The sequence below is a fragment of the Neopsephotus bourkii genome, unplaced genomic scaffold (genome assembly GCF_033783945.1).
Source record: "Neopsephotus bourkii isolate Nb327-2 ecotype Australia unplaced genomic scaffold, CSIRO-AGI_Nbou_v1 NB_284, whole genome shotgun sequence".
NCBI classification, from domain to species: Eukaryota; Metazoa; Chordata; class Aves; order Psittaciformes; family Psittacidae; genus Neopsephotus; species Neopsephotus bourkii.
Window position 1 is genome coordinate 740,705 of NW_026900793.1, and position 20,517 is coordinate 761,221.

The 20,517-nt window shown below is 57.9% G+C and overlaps 4 protein-coding genes across 9 annotated transcripts in view; 3 read left to right on the top strand and 1 right to left on the bottom strand.

Annotated features, from left to right (window-relative positions):
* The window catches only part of IP6K1 (inositol hexakisphosphate kinase 1), a 39,199-nt gene extending 36,635 nt beyond the window's left edge, over positions 1–2,564 (top strand). For all 3 annotated transcript variants that reach the window (XM_061346988.1, XM_061346986.1, XM_061346987.1), the window contains one exon: positions 41–2,564. In XM_061346988.1, coding sequence (XP_061202972.1) covers positions 41–550 — 510 coding nt within the window. In that variant the 3' untranslated portion in view covers positions 551–2,564. The remainder of the gene's footprint in view (positions 1–40) is intronic.
* Positions 2,565–2,974: 410 nt separating this feature from the next.
* Positions 2,975–5,312, top strand: GMPPB (GDP-mannose pyrophosphorylase B). Its single transcript, XM_061346994.1, has 7 exons — positions 2,975–3,230; positions 3,305–3,353; positions 3,920–4,221; positions 4,297–4,375; positions 4,471–4,598; positions 4,791–4,973; positions 5,125–5,312. The coding sequence occupies exons 1-7, from the start codon at positions 3,021–3,023 to the stop codon at positions 5,254–5,256; spliced, it is 1,083 nt and encodes a 360-aa protein (XP_061202978.1). The 5' UTR covers positions 2,975–3,020; the 3' UTR covers positions 5,257–5,312.
* Positions 5,313–5,369: 57 nt separating this feature from the next.
* The window catches only part of RNF123 (ring finger protein 123), a 46,323-nt gene continuing 31,175 nt past the window's right edge, over positions 5,370–20,517 (bottom strand). For 2 of the 3 annotated variants that reach the window (XM_061346971.1, XM_061346972.1), the window contains exons 31-38: positions 20,341–20,480; positions 19,965–20,153; positions 18,232–18,307; positions 17,542–17,626; positions 6,592–6,734; positions 6,124–6,218; positions 5,927–6,012; positions 5,611–5,814 (exon numbers count right to left, since the gene is read on the bottom strand). In XM_061346971.1, coding sequence (XP_061202955.1) covers positions 5,715–5,814; positions 5,927–6,012; positions 6,124–6,218; positions 6,592–6,734; positions 17,542–17,626; positions 18,232–18,307; positions 19,965–20,153; positions 20,341–20,480 — 914 coding nt within the window. In that variant the 3' untranslated portion in view covers positions 5,611–5,714. The other variant, XR_009724517.1, reaches the window with a different exon arrangement.
* AMIGO3 (adhesion molecule with Ig like domain 3) lies at positions 8,129–10,968 on the top strand. Of its 2 annotated transcripts, XM_061346984.1 has the most exons (2): positions 8,129–8,312; positions 8,869–10,968. In XM_061346984.1, exons 1-2 carry the CDS (start codon positions 8,250–8,252, stop codon positions 10,069–10,071), a joined length of 1,266 nt encoding a protein of 421 aa, XP_061202968.1. In that variant the 5' UTR covers positions 8,129–8,249; the 3' UTR covers positions 10,072–10,968. The 2 variants fall into 2 exon arrangements, with proteins under 2 accessions (XP_061202968.1, XP_061202967.1); XM_061346983.1 differs by having other exon boundaries at positions 8,174–10,968.

A 20,517-nucleotide genomic window follows, 5' to 3' on the forward strand; every position in this document is an offset into this window, starting at 1 on the left:
TGTTGCTCCCACTTGATAAGCATTTCTTTTGGTGTTCCAGGTCTATCAGCTGGACACAGGGCATTACTTATGCAGGAATAAGTACTATGGACGCGGTCTTTCCATCGAGGGCTTCCGTAATGCTCTCTACCAGTATCTCCACAACGGCATTGAGCTTCGCAAAGACCTCTTTGAGCCCATCCTCACCAAACTGCGAAGCCTGAAGGCAGTTTTGGAAAGACAGGCCTCCTACCGCTTCTACTCCAGCTCCCTCCTCATCATTTATGATGGGAAGGACAGCAGGGCAGGAACGTTTGTGGAGCGCCGTCCGGAGATGCGCCTGAAGCGGGTGGACAGCTCTGTCCCGGAGAGCCCACAGGATGGCAGCAGCACAGAGCCCAGCTCCTCGGCCCAGCCCAAGGTGGATGTGCGTATGATTGACTTTGCACATAGCACGTTCAAAGGCTTTCGTGATGACCCCACGGTGCATGATGGACCCGACATGGGTTACATGTTCGGGCTGGAAAGCCTCATCAACATCATGGAACAGATGCGTGAGGAAAACCAGTAGCCCTGAGCCACAGCCTCTTAATCTTGTCATGGTGGCAGGAGCAGACACAGCCACCTACTACCACAGGAAAAAATCAGTCAACTTGGGTTTTAAACAATTGTATTGCTCCATTGTTTTTAAATGTACTTGGATAGAAGAGCTGAGGGAAGCAGGATGGAAGAGCTCCTCATGCTGACCAGATTCTTCCAACCACACTAGCTCTGCCTTCTAGAGGAGGCTCTGTAGATGCCTGCTGGGTGTTGGGTGTCCTGGCTCTTCACTCTCTGTGTATGCAGTCTGGAGGGAGGACCTGGACATAGGGAAGAGAAAGCAGGAGAGCCTGGGCTCTCCAGGGGGGCTGGAGCTGTGGCATGAGGAGCCTCCTACCTCAGGAGCCCCTGGGAGAGCCTTCCCTTTGAAATTCTCCCGAGTTACTTGGAAGTTGGCAGTGTCTGTGGGGCTGATGGTGAGCAGCACAGGTGCTGGTCCATGCATTTGGTGGTGTGAGCTCTGCCCTGGGTTTTGCTGAGGGGGCTTTGCTTTTGATGCTGCCTTTTTCTGCTGTTTGGGCACTGTGAGTAACCAACCCAAACATGGAAATAAAGTGACCAAATGCAACCCCTGGCAGAGCTGTGGCCGGGAGGGAATGCTGCACACCTGCAGTTGTGCTTAAGCCTGGGGCAGGCACAGGGCTTGGTAAGAGTAACTCTGCCCTGGACCACTGACCAAGCAAGAACTCGGCTCCTGGGCTAGCAATAGTATCTGTAGCAGTTAACGTGACCCTAGCTGTGCAGCTGGGCATTTCGGACCATTTCAACCCTTCCTCTCCTGTAATGTTGGTCCCACAGGTCCTATGTGTGTGTGTCCCTCCAGCCCCAGGCTGCCCTCTTCCCCTCCAGCCCTTCTGGCTGGTCCATGCATGGGGATGATGGAAGGGAAGGCTGACGGTTAGGGCTGATCCCCTTCCTCCTCCCTAAGGGGCTCAAGGGGGGCAGGTGAGGGGGCACCTGGCTGAGCAGCCAGTGCTATGGCGTGACTGTTTAGCTTTGCTTCACGGGGTCAGTCTTCCCCGGAATAAACCACCAGTGTGTAGGTGAAGCAGCCAGCCGGGGTGTGCGCTGCTGCCTCGGTTCCCTCCCTGAGCCCGTGTGTTACCCACTGCCTCCCTTGATGAGGGCATTAATGTTTGGTACTGTGGCCTGGTGGTACCAAACCATACCTTGCTCTGCATCACCTCCCACCCCATGTTCCTGTGCTGGGACCCCCAGGCTCCCTCCCCAGTGTCACTGACTTGTTCCATGGTGTTTGTTCCCATTACCCTGGCTGCTGGAGAGGCCGCCTGGGTACTGGTGAGGTTTGTTTTTACACTTCAGGAAAGCTTGTTAAGGGAATGCTCGCATGTCGCATGTGTCCTGACTTGGTGTGTGCACAGTCTGCTTGGGAATTGTCAGTGCTTGGCTAGTGACAGCAGGCACAGGCCTGTGGCACTGTGTGGAAGGGGCAAGGGAAGTTCCAGCTCTGTCCTGGACTGAACCCCTGCCTGTCTCCTAAGCCACTGCTCCCCTCTGGCTGAGGACCTTTATTCACACCACACTGCCCTGTGCTGGGTAACTTCATTGCTTCTGCGAGTCACTGCTGCACCAGGCAGGGCCCATGGGAATGTTGGGGAGCATGGGTGGCTGGACAGAGCGAGGGGTGTTGAGGGCTATAGTTGTGGGTGCCTTGGGTACCTCCCAACAGCCGTGTTGCCCATCGCAGCCCACCCTGTGCATGCCCTTGTCCCTTGTGGGCTGTGCTTGGGCAGGTGCAGGCCCCTTCCTGGGAGGCATCTCAGCCTCTCCCCCGGCTTCCCTGTCCTCGCTTGGCCAGGGTGCGGTGTGAGGGCCGGGGCCCTGCCTGCCCCTCTCCCCTTTGGACCACGGCAGTGGGACTGCACAGCTTGTACATAGCCTCAACCCTGTTTGTTTTTACATGAATAATCACCCCGTTTGTGCTTCACAGAGAACCAAAAACCATTAAAGGATCTGTTTTTGTCCGTGGTGTGCCGTGCCCGCCTGTGCCTGGGGGCTGGGCTGGGGCAGGACCAGGGGGTGGCTGAGCCCTTCCCGCTTCTCTGCGGGCGGTAGGACCCGGGGCGGGCAGTGATTGACGGGGCGGGCGCTAGGACCCGGGGCGGGCAGTGATTGGCGGGGCGGGCGCTAGGACCCGGGGCGGGCAGTGATTGGCGGCGCGGGCGCTAGGACCCGGGGCGGGCAGTGATTGACGGGGCGGGCGCTAGGACCCGGGGCGGGCAGTGATTGGCGGCGCGGGCGCTAGGACCCGGGGCGGGCCGTCAGTAGGGGCGGGTGCTCAGCAGGGGCGGGCGCTAGGACCCGGGGCGGGCAGTGATTGGCGGCGCGGGGCGGGGCGGGCCGTGGAACCCGGGGCAGGGCGGGGGGAGGAGGGCGTGCCGGTGACGCGGCGGCGCGCGGTGCTGACGTGGCGCGGGGCGATGCGGGCGCTGATCCTGGTGGGGGGCTTCGGGACGCGGCTGCGGCCGCTGACCCTGAGCCGGCCGAAGCCGCTGGTGGAGTTCTGCAACAAGGCGGTGCTGCTGCACCAGCTGGAGGCCCTGCGCCAGGCGGGCGTCACCCATGTGGTGCTGGCCGTGAGCTACATGTCGGAGGCGCTGGGAGCCGCCATGCGGGAGCAGGAGCAGCGGGTAAGGGCCCCCAGCATCCCCCGTCCCGACCCGCGGCACCCGCCGCGCACCCCCCGCTCACACTGTGCCCGCAGCTCGGCATCCGCATCTCCCTGTCCCACGAGAAGGAGCCGCTGGGCACAGGTAGGGTGCGGGCAGCTGACGGGGCTGGAGGCGCTGGGGCTTGGGGTGGCACAGGCAGGACAGAGGAAGTCCGGGGACAGCAGCGTGGGCTGCGGGGGACCAGACCGAAGTGGACATTGGGAGGTTGGCAGGGGGACAACCGGAGGAGGGGGCACTAGGGACAGCAGTCCGGATGTGGGTAGGGCTGGGGGATGCTGAGAGCAGGGACGGTACAGATGGGTAGGGCTGTGAGGACTTGGGACATGGCAAGGGATACACCAGGGTGGGCATAGGCAGGACAAGGGTGAGAGGTACACCAGGATGGGCATGGACAGGGTGAGGGGTACACCAGGATGGGCATAGACAGGGTGAGGGGTACACCAGGATGGGCATAGACAGGGTGAGGGGTACACCAGGATGGGCATGGACAGGATGAGGGGGACGACGGGTGTCAGCAGAGGTACAGGAAGGCCCAGGGACAGTGGGACTGAGTGAGGATCTTGGGGCACTGGGGAGCTGGGATGGGCACAGGTGAGGCCAGGCACTGGGCTCAACCTGTCCCTGTGGCGTCACTGGTGGCCGGGCAGCGGGGCCGCTGGCACTGGCGCGGGACCTGCTGGCCGAGGACGGGGAGCCCTTCTTTGTCCTCAACAGCGACGTGATCTGCGAGTTCCCCTTTGCGGCACTGGCCCAGTTCCATCGGCATCACGGAGGTGAGGGCTCACTTGCGGTGACCCGCGTGGAGGAGCCGGCCAAGTACGGTGTGGTGGTGAGTGAGCCCGGCACCGGCCGCATCTGCCGCTTTGTGGAGAAGCCGCGCGTCTTCGTGTCCAACAAGATCAATGCTGGGCTCTACATCTTCAGCCCCGGCATCCTACAGCGCATCCAGGTACAGGCTGGGATGCTGGGCTGGGCCAGGCTGGGGTCCAGGCCCCCGGCTCAGCCCTGCGCCCTGTCCTTGCAGCTGCGCCCCACCTCCATCGAGAAGGAGATCTTCCCTGCCATGGCACAGGAAGGGCAGCTCTACGCCATGGAGCTGCAGGGTAAGGAGCTGCACACGCTGTAGGCAGCATGGGGAGGTCTTACCTGCACTGTCACTGTTGTGCTGGTGGCTGTTACAATGGCCCTGTTCCCACAGGCTTCTGGATGGACATTGGGCAGCCAAAGGACTTCCTTACAGGCATGTGCATGTACCTGCAGGCGCTGCGGGCTCAGCACCCCGAGAAGCTGCACTCAGGGCCTGGTGTTGTAGGGAATGTGCTGGTGGTAAGTGCCAGCCCCCACCACGCTGCCCCTTAGCACACATCATGGACTCTCTGTGTCTTCCACCACTGCCCTTGCTGCTGTCCTCGAGCTGTGGCTGCTGTCCACGCAGTGTCTGGGTGGTGTGGGCCATGCTGACAGCTCTGGTTGAGAGCTCTGCCCTCCCGGCCCGGGCACAGCCGCTCCTCCTTCCAGGACCCCAGCGCCAAGATTGGGGCAAACTGCGTCATCGGCCCCAATGTGACGATCGGGGCTGGTGTGGTGGTGGAGGATGGGGTGCGCATCAAGCGCTGCACCGTGCTGGAGGGGGCCCGCATTCGCTCCCACTCCTGGCTGGAGTCCTGCATCGTCGGCTGGAGCTGCTCTGTGGGGCAATGGGTGAGAACGTGGGTGCCCCTGTGGGAGGCCAGGGCTCAGCTCTTGGCGCTCCTGCTGCCCTCAGGAGGGCTGGAGGGATGCACCGGTGCCTGTGGGCTGGAGCAGGAATGCAGCACCAAGACCTGAGCGTGACGGGGCTTCTCTGGGGCAGGTGCGCATGGAGAACGTGACGGTGCTGGGTGAGGATGTCATCGTCAACGACGAGCTCTACCTCAACGGGGCCAACGTGCTGCCACACAAGTCCATTTCTGAGTCGGTGCCAGAGCCACGCATCATTATGTAGCAGCCCCACTGGGCTCTGTGCCCATGGCTTGGATTAAATATTTATATTTCCATCTACGGAGCGTGGCCTGAGCACCGGCCGGGCTCCCCCTCCCCGTGTCTCAAGGCACTGCGTAAGGAAGAATAATTTAATGCTGCATTTCATGAAATCAGGCCCCAGCCATGGGCAAGGTAACAGCCTGAACACCCAGCCCGGCCCCCTGCCCCGGCCTGGGACTGCCGCGTGTTCCCAGTGCTGCCGCAGAGCTGAGGCCTTGGGCTCCCCTCCCTGAGAACGGCCCATGGGGCAAGGGGGCTGCTATGGTCCAGACGCTCAGCAGTGGGATGCTGCACCCCCACCACCAGCTTCTCTCTCCCTGCAGCCCCGAGCCCCACAGTGCAGCCCCCCTGCTCTGGGCAGCATGAGTATCTGGGGAGGAGCTGGCGTGCGGCGGGGAACCCATGGTGTGGGGCTGGGCTCTAGGAGCTGGCTGGCTTGGTAAAGTCGTCCACCCCTGTAATGGTGGCCTTGCAGAAGAAGCAGTCCTTGTTGTTCATCAGGTGCTGGTTGATGCAGGCTCTGGGACAGAGGAGGACAGTGTGAGCTCCCCCAGCACAGCATGAAGGGCGGGAGGAGGGGGCAGGTGCTGGCAGTCACCCTGGTGTTAGGGTCACACATGGAAGCTACTCACTTGCAAGACTTGTGGGAACAGGGTCTGAAGATGGCTGAGATGGGGTGTGCGTAGCAGATGGGGCAGAGGTCTTCCTCACTGGTGGGCTGTTGTGGGAGGCACCAGTTAACAGTAGCAGCAAAAACCCTGCATCCCAGGGCAGCTCTGCCAGGAGCCAGGGCCGCTGCTGAGCATGGGGAGCGGGCTGGGGCACTCACCAGTGTGGTGGCAGCTGCCTGCTTGGACTCCTCGCTCAGGTGGTTCAGCATCTTGTCCACCTTCACCAGCTCCTCAGTACTGATGTAATCTGTGTCTGTGGGGACAAACTGGGTGTGCGTGGTGTGAATGTGACACAGATGTATGTGTCCCGAGGTGGCTGGGCAATGCATGAGTGGCTGCGAGTGCTCTTGGGGCCCAGCCAGGGCAGGGAGCCTGGTGCTGGTGACAGGGATCCCCATGCTGGGGGCAGCAAGATGGACACTGGGCACTGTGAAGGGACAGCACTGCTGAAAGCAGGCACTGGACACAACCCCATCCAAGGGCCACTGCTGGGGAACAGCAAGGGGGCCATGGTCTCCTGTCCCCAGTGCTAAGGAAGGGGACTGGGACACGTCACAGGGGCAGCCCTGCTCTGCCCATCGCAGCCGTGGCTGCAGCGGCGAGCACAGCGCAGGGCCAGCACTTACAGGTGTGCAGGGAGAAATGACGCTTTTCAGGGGCCGGGGCGGTGGCTGCCAGGGCTGAGGGCTCAGCGTGGCCCAGCAGGTACTGGATGGAGCGCAGCTGGAAGCAGGGGTCCGCCAGCAGCACCGCCGTTGCACGCTCGACCCTGTGGAGGGACACAGTCAGGCTTCTGCCCTAGGAACAGCCCTCCTGTGATCACAAACCACCACCCAGAGACACCCCCCCATTCCCTGCATCATCAGTACAGGCTCAAATGCAGCTGAAGGGCAGCAGCCATCCTCCTCCTCCTCCATCATCTCTGCACAGAGGCTCCAGGGATCGATACGGTGCATCAGCACTTGCTGGGGCTGCAGCCCTCATGCACCAGTGCCCGGCTGGAGCTGCAGGGCAGCTGAAGCAGCCAGCACTGCCCTCGCTTTGAAGCACAAGGGTGAAGGGAGAGCTGCCACGCAGCAGCCTCATGCTGGGTGCTGTGCTCCCCCAGCCTCTGCACCAAGTGTGTGCCCCCACAGGGCAGGAAGGAGCAGTCATGGCTCTCCTTGGCTTCAGCATCAGTGGGGACAGCAGGACAGATGAAGGTCACCTTAGTGAGTATTTCCATCACGCACTGGTGCTGCAGCTTGTTCACTGCCCTGGTGAAGAAGCAGAGCTGGCTCCATTGGGCAAGCACAGATACGGAGGCAGGAGGCAATGCACGGGAGAAGGCAGTGGCAGAGGCTGAGCCTGGCCCGGGGCACAGGGAGTTAACAGCCCCTTGATGCGCAGGCAGCCGCAGCCGCCAAATTAGCTTTTTGCTGCCCTAATGGAAAGCAATTCCCCAGCCCTGTTTTCCGCTCCTCACTAACGCACCCAGGCTCTGGATAATGACATTCCTGCATGTCCTTCACCCTGTGACCACCCCTTCCTTGCCATGGCCTCACCCTCTGCTATGGGGCTCACCCCACGCCTGGGAGTGCTGGTGGGGGGGTCCCTGCCAGCCTGTGCAGGATGAGAGCAGCAGGAAGGACCACAACTGGGTGCTAAGCAGTGGGTGTAAGCGTGTGTTCGATGACCTCCATCTCTGCTGCCAGCCTGGGGGCAGGACTGGACAAGAGGGGCTCCCAGAGGTGACAATGGGGTGGATTTACTCCAGCGTCCTCCCCGAGGCTGGGCAGTCACGAAGCAGCCGCCACGGCTGCCTTAGGGATTACAGCCGGTCCAGGTTGCCATTCTCCAGGCAGAGGGGCAGCAGCTCTGCACCAATGGGGCTGGAGGGTCGGCAAAGTGGCCCTGAGCACCCCTGGGGACAAGGAACCGCGCAGGGCTGGTGGTGGCTGCACATCACCCTGCCCGCTCGCAGGACAGCAAGGGTGGACCATGGCCACCACTGCAGCCACCACTCCCCGTGCTGGGACCAATGGGATCCCGCCCAGCCCACACGCCAGCGCGTAAATAGGGGCAGGAGCGGGACCGCGCTCCTGCTGCGAGCCCAGCTCCCGGGAGGGAGCCGGTGCCGGACCGGGGACCGGGCTCACCCTCACCGGCGGCCGGAGCTGGGGATGTGCCGCGGCGGCACTGAGCCCGGGTAACCTGGCGCTCCAGGGACACAGGGCTGCAGGAAGCAGCGCGGCGTTCGCTCACCCCGAAGCAGCGCTGAAGCAGCAGAGCGTCTGAACCCCTGATGCCGGGCACCGGCTCCCCCCGCACCTCAGTGCTGGACAGCCCACGGGCAGCTGGAGCACAGGTACGAGGCAGCTTCACTGGGCAGGGAGATGCCACCCTTTAACTCTTATCAAGCCCCACAGCTGGAAACGGGATCCTCCTCTACAGGGTGCAAAGCGGCATCTATGGATGCTTGGTAGAGCCCCCAGCCGGGGCAACACAGGGGTAGACCGGGGAGGACTGGGGCACATTTCCTCTTGTCTTACCAAGCCTGGCTGTGCTGCCGGGCTGCACAGAGTCTCCTGCCTGGCACAATGTCCCCACGAGCACCCGCAGACCAGCTCTGGCCATGGGTGGTGAAGCTTCTGCTGCTGCTCCAGCTGTGTGCCCATGGCCATGCTCCCCACGCCTCCCCACTGCCCCGCAGCTGCCCCAGTACCTGCATCTGCACCTCTGACGTGCTGAGCTGCAGCCGGCGGATGCTGCAGCATGTCCCCCATGCGCTGCCACCCACCGCTACCACCCTGGACCTCAGCCACAATGCCCTCACCCAGCTCCACGACCGCTGGCTGGCCGCCGTCCCACACCTTGAGGCCCTCCACATCAGTCACAACCGGATTAAGGACCTGTCTCTGCAGGCTTTCCACAATGCCTCCTACCTGCGGCACCTCGACATGTCCTCCAACCACCTGCACGCTGTGGAGACACACTACTTTGACATGCTGGTGAGCCTGGAGGAGCTGCTGCTCTACAACAACCACATCACTCGCGTGGATGAAAATGCCTTTGCTAAGCTGAGCGGCCTGCGGAAAGTCTACCTGAGCTGGAACAACCTCACCACCTTCCCCTTCCACTCGGTGCAGGGGCTGGGAAACTACAGCCTCCGCACGTTGGACCTCTCCTCCAACAGCCTGAGCAGCATCCCTGTGGAGCAGCTGGCCGCTCTGCCCGAAAACATCAGGAACGGTTTGTACCTGCACAACAACCCCATCAGGTGCAGCTGCCCGCTCTACCTGATGCTCCAGCACTGGAAGCAGCGAGGTTTCAGCTCTGTGAAGGATTTTTTCGAGGAACATACCTGCAGGGTGTCCGACAACGTGCCCCGGTCCCTGATCAAGTTCCTCAAATACAACCACATGTTTGAGAACTGCTCGACGGGCCCTGAAGGCGTGCACCCCTTGCCCTTCCCTGTGATGGTGGGCCAGACCCTTCTGCTCACCTGCAACACCAGCCTGCCGGCTGCAGCCACCACCTACATGTGGATCTCCCCACACCACGAGCCCATCAAACACCCAGGGAACAGCAACCGCTCCTTGGAAGTCTACCACAACGGCAGCCTGAAGATCGCAGCGGCCAAGCCCTGGCACTCAGGGGTCTACGTAGGCTTGGCCATCAACAGCCCCCACAACTTCAGCAGGCTGTGTGAGGTCAACGTGACGGTCCACTACCCCAAGCTGGATGGGGAGACCTTTAGCACCGGGCTCACAACCCTGCTGGGCTGCATCGTGAGCCTGGTGCTGGTGCTCATCTACTTGTACCTCACGCCCTGCCGCTGCCTGAACTGCTGCAAGAAGCCAGCTCCTCCCAGCCCTCCGCAGGAGTGCAGCGCCCAGTCCTCCATCCTCAGCACCACTCCCCCCGCCACCGATGGGCCCAACCGCAAGGTCAGTGCCAACAAGCACGTGGTGTTCCTCGAGCCCATCAGGGACACACAGAATGGCAAGATCCGCCTGGCCCTCGGCGAGGACTTCCCTGACCCCAAGCACCCCAAGGTCCTGCAGCTCAAGTCAGACTCAGAGTCCATCAGCTCTGTCTTTTCAGACACCCCCATTGTGTCCTAGCGGAGCAGAGCCGAGTGCCCTCGTCAACACTGAGGCATTCCAGGAGCTCTTCTCCTCCATTGCTGCAGGATCATTGGACACCCTGAATTCCTGGCTTGACTGCGACCCACAAGGGTGACCAGCATCACCCACAACTGCTTCAGCCATGAGCTTCTGGTGGGTTTGGGGCTGGGGCATACCAGTGCCCGGCAAGAGCTCCTTGCGTGAGCAAGGCAATGGCCCTGTTAGCATAAGGGCAATGCTGGTGAATCCAGCGTGCCTGAGAAACCCCCACTTCAGGTGGGCACCCCAGCTCCCTAATGCTGACACGGAGGCTGGTGGTCTGCCACGTCCCTGGGCATAAGACCAAACACAGTGCCACGGCCACAGACCCCCACACCAAAGAATAGCCATGATGAGTGCAGCACTGCCCTTGCTCATGCCAGGGCCCCTGGGGGTGGCAATGCCACCATCCTCTTCCAGCCCCTGCCATCCCATCAATATACCATGCCTGGGAGCTGAGGAGAGCATGACCCTGTCACAAGGGGGTTAAGCACCCCCTTCCCAGGGGTGGCCACGCAGGAGAGAGATGCAGCTCAGCCCCTGACCATGCAGCCAAGCAAACATCACAAGCTTTTGCTTCCCAAGAAGCTGTAAATAGTCACGGCAGGATTAGGTGATGCGATACAGCGCCTGACTGCATTGCTCAGAGCTCCTCATGCCACCAAGGACGATGAGGTCTCGGATGCACCACCCTCCTTCACCGCTTCTCCTTGAGGCGGACAAACGCGCTGCTAAAGCACAGCTATTTAGGCAGTAATCTAATAAGCCTGTCGATAAATGTGAGTAATCCTCTCCTCTCCTGGGTTGTAATTCTCTAGTTACATTGAAATAAAAATGCCTATTTTTTTAAGCTTATGCTGGGCTGAGTGTCTCCTTGCCCTTGCAGGGCAGCAGCATGCAGCCACCCTGCAACCCCTGGGCACAGTGGTGGGAACTGGGGGTGGTTGAGGGAGCCCTGAATTTCTGCTGGCCCACTACACAGATTTGCACTGGGCTTTGCAGCCTCTGTTCCCATCAAACGGCTTTAGGGTGGCATCAGTGAGGGGGTTAAATGTGGTGAGACAGAGCTGGTGGCCTGGGGCTGGTGCGAGAGGGCATCAAGTGTCTTGTCCCTAAGAGCAGGTCTGCAGAGTGATGCCCGAGGGCTGGAATAGAGCAGCACCTACTGACACAAGGGCACAACCAGACCCCAAAAGGGACAAACAGGATGTAGATGCAGGGGAGAGGCACTCTGGAGGGACCGTGAGTCTCCATGCCCTCAGCAGACAGAGCCCCCACCTCACTGGACATCTCTGCTGCCTTCCCAGCACCCACCCCTGGCACAGGAGCAGCTCTACCCCCTCACATCGCCTGCCTAGTCCTGCAGAGGGATAAGGGTGTCCCCCCATCTGCTGGCCACCATGATCCCAGCCACAGCCAGAACAGGAGCATGTGGCTGTCACCTGCAGCACAGGGGATGCTGGGCCCACCTTGCTGCAGCAGCACAGCTCAGACACAGCCTGGGCAGCACAAACAGGAACTAGGACCCTTCACAAACATTCCCTCTAAGCCACAGCCCCCCATGGCCATACATCGCAGCCCCAAGAGCTGCTGGCAGCACTGTGACTGGTGGGAGGGGAAGGTCCCTGCAGCATCAGGGCAGCGCTAGCACACATCCTTCAAGTCTTTCAGCCAGGAAACAAGCAGCTTTTGGGGTTTTTGTATTCCCAGCAAAAACCCAACCCTGCCCAAAGCACCTGCTGGAAACCCCTCACCCATTCAAGGAGCGGAGAGCACTCGGGAAGCAGCTATCCTGAGACAACCCCCCAGTGCCCCTCCTGACACCAGCCCTGCTCACAGCCTCATGTGATACATGCCCCAGCACCGCGCACTCCATGCTGCTGCCAGGCAGTCAGCACAGGCGATGAGATGCGGAGCGACAGGCCCTGCAGCCTGCACCCTCACCCCTGCCTCCGCCCGCCTGCCACCTCCTGTCAGGGCACAGCTCCTGAGGAGCCTGCAATGCCGAGCTGGCCCCGCTGGGGAGCTACAGCAGGGTGATGAGGTGCTTCGGTGTCAGGTGGGTAGGTGAGTGGTATCCTGTCCCTGGAGAATGGATGAGGCAATGCCATAGAATCATAGAACAGTTAGGGTTGGAAAGGACCTTAAGATCATCAAGCTCCAACCCCCCTGCCATGGGCAGGGACACCTCGCTCTAAACCGTATTACCCAAGGCCTTGTCCAACCTGGCCTTGAACACTGCCAGGGATGGAGCATTCACAACCTCCCTGGGCAACCCATTCCAGTGCCTCACCACCCTCACAGGAAAGAATTTCCTCCTTATATCCAATCTAAACTTCCCCTGTTCCAGTTTTAACCCATTACCCCTTGTCCTATCACTACAGTCCCTAATGAAGAGTCCATCCCCAGCATCCCTACATGCCCCTTTCAGATACTGGAAGGTTGCTATGAGGTCTCCACCATCCCCTGGTTTTATACCCAGGCAGGGATCCCACGGGAAGGATGGACTGAACCTGCCCTGGGAGTATCTGGGAAAGAGAAATAGCCAACAGGGCCCAGGTCCAAACCTCCTGCCATCCTTGTAGGTCTCTTGCTAGTGCTAGCATCAACTTCCCAGGCATTCCGCAAACCTGCATCCTTGGCTGTGGCTAATGACTGAACCCTGGGGAAACTGGAGTGTGAAAAAACTCCTGAGGGCTCCCCTCTGGGGACCCTCCAGCCTGGAGAAGTCCAGGGGAGCTCTTCTAGGCTGGCTGCAATACTCCTATCCCTGCAGGGAGTCTGAGCCCCTCTATGTTGGGGACAACACACCTGAGGTTTGTGTCAGTGCTGCCCCAAGGTCTCCCCCCTGCCTTTACCCAGGAAAATCCTGCTGCTGTTTCACACCTTGGGGATGCTCTGGCAGGATCCCCACACCACACTGCTGCTCCAACGAGCAAGGCAAGGCAGTCTGAACTGTCAAAGACGTTCATTAAGCAGCCTGAAAGGCAAAACATCTCAGCAAGGAAAAACAGCCCGGAACACTGCCTCCCTGACAGGGGGGAGTTGGGAAATGTAATGGATCCTCTCAGGGGAATGCACTGTCCTCTCCTGGCAGCTTTCTGCACCATTACAGCCCCGGCTTGCTGCCAAAGTGGTCTCCTGCTCCTTGACTCTGCAGGGTAAAGCAAAGGATCAGCACAAAGCTCAGTGTCCCCAGCACACAGGGACCTGTGCTGCACACACAGGGATAAGGACTGGGCTTTGCCACCAGCTTCCAATGCTGACTCCTGTCTCCCCCAGTACAGCTCAACCAGGACAATATGGGTGCACTGAATGCCAGTTCCTGCCTGTCCTCCTGCCACCAGGGCTGGACACACCATGGCTGGACCTGCATCCTTTCCCCACAGCTTTCCAAAGAGCTCAAAGCAGAAAAGCCCAGTGCTGGCCCACACAATGCCTGCTCCTGCTTCCCAGTGTGTCCTCGATAGCCCCGAGGAGCCAGGAGATCCCAGCCTTGGCAGTCCTGCTGCTCTGGTTTGGAGCCTATAAAGACTAAGATCAGTAAGGCCAGACTCCATTTTAAACCATGAAACCTAGGTCTGAGCTTGTCGTTCCTCCATGCAGGGACTCCTTTAGACTGAGTGCTCCTGGCACCTTCTTCCAACACAGCTTGCTCATCAATCCATGTTGAAGGAGCATTAGCATTTAAGTGATCAGTAATTACAGTGTCCTACAGGACTGTATTGAACTACCATGGCCAGCAGGGACCTGCCAGAATCCCAGCAGTGCTCAAGCATGTAGATGAGTGACCAGGCTGAGTTTAGGAACCTGCAAGCTGGGATCTTCTGTGACTTTTCCAATGCGGGTGACCCCAAAACCAGATCCTCCTTGGCCTGCCTTCCCCACCTGGTGCATCCTCACCTTTCTGCTTACCAGTATGTTACTTCTGCCCAAGGAACTTCTCCATCCCCACCCTCCTGCCAGTCCCTCTGCACCCATCTGTACTGTACAAAGGAGAAGAGTGGTGGGGATCCAGACAGAATTACCCCGACATCGTATCAGCTCAGTGCTGCAGCTCCTGGCAAGTCCCACTGACCCATACTCAGCATCCCACTGGCACAGTGTGGTTGGTTTTGGCCCAGGATCCCCATCCTGTGCTTTGCTGGCTGGTCCCACCACGTTCCTGGTGACCGAAGGGCTCTTTCCTCCTGTCTTCTCTATCTTCTGGGCAGAAGTCTCTTGCAGATACACCTTGAAGGCTGCTTAGGTCTTTTCTTGTACAGTTGCACTGCAGACAGGCTTGCTGACTCCTTGCATGTGTCCTAATGCTCTAACTGACACTGAGAGCATCAGCCAAGGGCAAGGCTGAGGAACATGCTGGCCTGGCCTTGCTCCCCATGCTTCCGAGGGCATGGTGTCAATGGGGCATGGTGGAAGCTGAGGAGTGGAATGGTGGCCAAGCTCTGACACAACACAGCTCATCTCTGCTCTGGAATGGCCACTCACTTCCCACAAAGCCTGTTCCAATCCATATGCCCAGTCCTAATTACAACATGCCCTCACACACAGAGAACCAACAGCCTCACCTTTGGGCCTCACCCCTTCCCCTGCTGCTGGCTCTTGCCAGGATCCTTACACAAGCTCTGGCCAACTCTGCTCCATTAGCTGACTCCAGAAGAGGCTTGATAGAAAATCTGCTCAATTATTTAGCAGACCAACATGGGGATGATACCTGCTCCGCCTGCCAGATCCTGCCTTCCCTCTCCTCCCACAAAACCAAGGCTCAGTCATTAGGGCCTGATGAACAGGCAGCACACAAGTATCCCTCCTCCCTGTCCCTGCCAGGCACTGAGGCTCCCTGCAATGAAGGTGCCGCTCCACTGCTGTCAGACCTGAGGCTGGGAGGGAGCAGCATGTCAGGATGCCCAGCAAGTCCCATCACAACACTGCAAAGACCAAAATAGTTTTAAATGAAGAAGCTGTTGTCTGTTGGTGAGCCCAGGCCCCAGCACCAGGCTGCCCTGCTCTCACCTGCTGACAAGGTTTAGCTCCCTCCCAGAAAGCCCTCAAGGGACAGGCAACTGCCATGCTCCTGTCTATGAACTAGAAGACCCCCTCTGCTGACAGACTCCAGCTTGAGCCAGCAGCTCCCTACCTGTGCCCTGCACTGATTTTCTGCCCCCATTTGCAAAGTTCATTACAGAGAGGGAGCTGAGCCACAAAATCTCCAGCCCCTGCTACAAAGATCAGTAAGCCTGGACAAAGTGGGCAAGAAGCTTTGGTAAACCACAAGCAGCACCAGCCATTCCCAGTGAGGAAACACATTTCTCTCAAAAGCAGAGCCTGCTCCATCCAGGGACTAAGGTGTATGGTGTATCAACTGCCTCATCACATCCCAGCCTGGGCAAGGTTCTCTTTTCTTGTGCTTAATGGCTCTGATGCCAGGAGTCTGCAGCAAGAGGACTCGATGCCTGGCTGAGAGTTCTGTGCTGGGCAAGGAGCAGCTGAGGCATCCGACTACATCCTGACAATGAAGCTGAGTGAGCTGGCAGGGCTTTGGCTCTCTACTCCCACCCATTCTCCACTGGCTTCATAAACGGGACTTTGCTCTTCACTTCCAGATGAACCCACTTTCTCTGTCCTAGGACAAAGCTTGCTCACCTTCCAACCAAGTGCCTGCTACAGCACTGGTTTGCTGCGTTCGAGGCAACCAGAAAAAACACAGCAAAACCAAGGAAGTCACCCAAGATCTCATTCCCTGTCATCCTCTGGGGCAGAGCCTCCTCATGGGGAACCAGGCAGGCTAACAGCCTTCTTGTATCACTCCCCCATTTTGTATTTATTTCTGCTTTTCAGTGACAAAGGAGGTGACTACAAAGCCCCTGAAGATCAGTCAGAGACTCGTCACTTCCAGAGGAGACAGCACCTCTGGTTTGTGACTGTGCAGCCTGCTGATACCCCAGGCATGGAGGATGCTGTTGGCAGACAGGGGATGATGTGGCCTGGGGGCAAACAGCCCCTTTGACACTGCCTACTTCAGTTTCACTAACCCAAACCACAACTGGCTTTTCAGGTAAAGACACAATCTAGAAGCTTTTTGTCTCCCCAGGACAACCTGCAGGCTAGGAAGGATGTGATTATCACATTACCATCTTCCCAACAGTCTTCAGAGTTTGCTACACTGAGAGCCAGAGGAAAAGCTTTATCCCTTCTCCTCTTTGACTCTACAAGCAACCTGTTCAGGGAGCAAGTGAAGGGCTTCTCATCCTGCCTGGCATGCAGGGACATGCTTTATCACATCCCCTCTTCCCTCCAGGAAGAAGTGTCTAGTTGTTGCATCAAATTCATGATGTTTGCCCTTTCCACGGAGCAGGATTCTGGGGGCGAGCAAAATTCCCCCCTGTTCCCAGTCCAAAAAGGCCACTGATCAGTGACCTTGTGCTAAGCTGTTAGCACTGTCACACCTGGGGCTGTGAGACTGGTGCAGCAGCCACGGAGGCAGGATATCATTAGGCACATTTGTGTACATCTTTGAGTCCTTCAGAGAAAAAGCTGAAAGACTGGCTGCAGGGCTGAGCTGCTTGGCCAGATGGGGCTCTGCTCTCCAGAAAGCCAGAGATTACCATGCTCTCCAAATGTGAAAACAAGCAGGATATACAGCACAGACAGAAGAGCCTGATCTCCTACAGCACCCTACAGGGTGCTGTGGCTAGGCAAGACACTTACGAACGACAGTGGAAGAGAACAAATGCAGAGCTGCAGAGGGTATTAGAACAGGCTTATCTGCCTGCTTGGTACAAGCAGGCACAGACACACAGTAACCAACAGGTCAGATGTAGCTTTGTCCAGCCACCATCACTCCCCCAGTGCTATCTCTCTGAACAGCTGGTTACCATGAAGACAAGATCTGCTTCATCTGAAAACCAGCATCACCTAAGTGCCTGGGCAGGATTTGTCTCACTTTGTGTCACAAGTTTGGGAAGCCAGAGGGCTCTGCACACGTTTGATGCCTTCCTGAGATAAATCCAGAGTAAAGGAAATTTAATGAACCCCCACTCACTGATGTGAGCTGCAGCACTGCCTGTGTCACCACAGCAGCACAGCTCTTTTACATGCAGCACTCACAGCCTCCAACAGCAGCTGTCCTGTCACACTGAGGAGGAAGGTGCACATATGCTGTCAGCACAGCACCTCCTAGCTACCTCTCAGAAGGGCTTTCCTGCACCACAGGAAGGAGTTTCACACCCAGCAGCACTGGGATGCAGCTCCTGCAGGGGCATGCGACTCTGGTTTCTGCATGCTCCATCACATCTGCTTCACCTCACTCTGTTGGTCCCCGTGCACCCACATCACTCCTGCAACACCTCCCATGGCACTGACTGTCGCAGCACCCAAAGCAATACCACATGCAGTGACTCCATGCTTTGGGAGTCAAAAGCCACTCACCCCTGAGCATCAGTGTCCACAAGCAGCCGGACCAGTATCCCTGTCACAGCCACAAGGATTGGGTAATGGTCCACGCTCTCCAGCCCTATGAAAGCAAAAGAGAAAGGTAGAGCTGCTGCCACTGCAACAGGCAGAGCTGCTCTATAGGCAATATAGGATGCCCGTAGCACAGCACCTGGAGCTAGTCTGCTACCAGACCCAACTCAGCTGCTCACAGTCACTTCCACAAAGAAGAGGACTGATATTGCTAAGAATGGCTTCCCTCCGTGCACCCTTTATGCAATGCAGAACCCAGCAACCAAGCCTACTACCTAAACGGCAATCTGTCCAGGGTTTGAATCTTTCAAACAGCACCACCTAGCCTATGTCAGATCAGTGTCTAGCAAGACACCTCCTTATATAAGCACAGCATGGCCACCCCTTTAACTGTGACAGCCAGACCCATGTATCAGCTGCCTCATGGGAACAGAGATCCTGGTGGGTACCAGAGCTGAACAGACAAAGGTTTAGGGCCTAGGAAGAGCACCAACACTCATTTACATCTGGAGGATTTACATGTCTTCTGAAGACAGCACTCCTGTGGCCTAATCCCACCGACCTCCACACTGACCTTCACTACAAGCCATCCCTCACTTCCCAGGAGCATTCATTCAGCATGGAGTGGGACACATTGTTGATGTACAGACTCACCTGGCAGACGGAGGTTGACCACTCTGTCAAACAAGTTCCTTTCGGCTGTCACACGGTTCAGCACCTGGTTCAAGAGCTGTGCAGGGCAAAGCAGAGAGGGTCTGTATTACCTGAATGGGCCTTTCTGTAAGCAGCATCCAAACACCACGCTTTGGGGCAGCACATCCTTACAGTTCAGGTTTGGTGCCTGGGAGCAGGTAAATGCACCAAGGGAGGCTTACAGCACAGACCTTGTTTGGCCCTGGCATGATGGAGATGGCACTTTACCACCTTGGTTGTACCAGACCCAAACCTCCTAGGGAAAACTCAGCCTGAGGTCAAGCCACCTGAATCTCAGCATCTTCCACCTACATCTGAATCCCACCTAAAGAAGCCAAGCTACTTCTGTGGATAAAAACTCTTGGCAAGCAGAAGCTACAGTTCCTAGGACACCCACAGGCTGTGAAGAGCAGACTGGCAGCTGTAGGCAACAGCAATGTCAGTTGGGTGAAGCACAGTCCAGGTCCTGCCCTGCCTGGAGCTGGCAGCTGGATGGACCTCCCAGCCCTGAAGCACAGGATGAGCAGAGAGAGCAATCTGCTTCTCTGCTTGAGAGAACATCGCCACAGGCAGAGATTTCTGCCTGTAACCAGCACAGAAGGGATCAACTGTAAAGACACTTCACTAGCCACCATTAGCTCTCACCCAAACCCCCAGTGCGATGAGTGGGGTCGCCTCCAGGCCTGACACAACTGCTGCAAGCTGAGCACCATCTCTCAAATGCAGCAACCCTCTTCCTGTTGCCCTCATGCACAAAAAGCAGAATACTGCACCCCTCTGTGGGCATGTTCAGCAGTGGGGCATGGCTTCACAGGACACATAGGACATCCCACGAGGACATGAGTGGGATGCTCCAGTACTCTGCTCTCTGCTGCCTATTCTCCTACTTGCCTAAACCACCTGCTAAGGGCCCTTCACTTTCCTCCTCACACAGTGATCCCTACAGAAATCCCAGGATCAAATCTGAACACTCCCCGACTGTACTAGACCCCACTATGTCCTGCTTTGACTTGTCTGCTCAGAGTCCTGAGCCTCAACCCTTGTATCAACCCAACCCTGGTAGTATAGGTAAGGTATGTACAACTGCTCTCCACCAGGCTGGCTCCTACAAGAGCAGCCTGCCCTTGGGCTTTCCAGGACTACCCATGCTTTAGAACAGAAACAATTTACTGGAGCCTAAATGCTGTTGTAGTTTGGAACAGGGCTGTACGATCACCCCAGCAGGCAAGTGGAGATGTTCGGTGCCATATCCTAAGAATGAAGGATAAAAGATCAAGATGCCTGTCCAAACATGAGGGCATGATCCCTGTGAAGCCAGCTACACTCTGCGCAGCAGTCTGCTCTGATGTACCATGCTTCCTTCTCTAGATTTCATGACACTGCTCGACACAGGAGAATTCAGCATTTACTGAGTGGAAGGAACTGGCCATAGCCTCTCTGAAGGAAGATTTAAGTAGCTGTCCTCCTCCTTCCCAGCAGAGGCAGAAATCAGCTGTGACCACAGCAGTTGCAAAGGAGGGGAGCAGTTGACACGTAGAGATTTTAGGGAGCACCACTTGCTCTGTGGCAGCTGGGTTTGCTGTAGCAGCTTTATAAATACTCCACAATTTGGAGCAGGAGTCCCCACTTCACAACACATCTGGAGAGAAGGCAGAGGGACCCCTATGCCCTTTCACTCCACTAAAGGATGATACCTGGGCAAGCCTCCGAAGCAGCAGTTCTGATGATGGTCGATTCCAGTCAAGGAAGATCTCTGGTGCCAGTGTGACAGTCATCTCCAGCACCCTGAGCAAGCTCACTGACAGGTCAAAGCAGGTAGCACACACTTTCAGCTGCCGGCTGTCCACAAAGTTCCTCTCCAAGCGCTCTGCTGCCTGCTGGATCTGCCAAGCAATGAAGACAGCTTAACAAGGTGCCCCCTTCCCAAACGAAGGTCTGTGACCCCAGCCCACTCAGCTCCAACACATGCCAGGGAACCACAGCACACTCAACCCTGAGTTGGGCCTTGAACCTTGCCGTGTGTAGGACATAAGCACTCATTGAGTACCAGACCCTGGGTGGCACACTCACCTCCTGAATCATGCCGATGAACTCAGAGAAAGCCCAGTTCAGCTGGTTGAGGACACTGTTGAGGAAGCTGGGGGCCAAGTCACGGTCACTGCTGAGCAGATCTGCCATGTGCCGCTGCAGCAAGGTGGAGGGACATGGCTCTGAAACCAGACAGCGACAGCTTCAGTGGCCTGGTCC

What these genes read in the sequence shown, in the direction of transcription:
- AMIGO3 (XM_061346983.1), top strand. Translation starts at nt 8,545, where the DNA reads ATGTCCCCACGAGCACCCGCAGACCAGCTCTGGCCATGGGTGGTGAAG.
- GMPPB (XM_061346994.1), top strand. Translation starts at nt 3,021, where the DNA reads ATGCGGGCGCTGATCCTGGTGGGGGGCTTCGGGACGCGGCTGCGGCCG. An exon ending in TGCGGGAGCAGGAGCAGCGG is followed by an intron (nt 3,231 to 3,304) that starts GTAAGGGCCCCC and finishes CTGTGCCCGCAG; the next exon opens with CTCGGCATCCGCATCTCCCT. An exon ending in CTACGCCATGGAGCTGCAGG is followed by an intron (nt 4,376 to 4,470) that starts GTAAGGAGCTGC and finishes CTGTTCCCACAG; the next exon opens with GCTTCTGGATGGACATTGGG.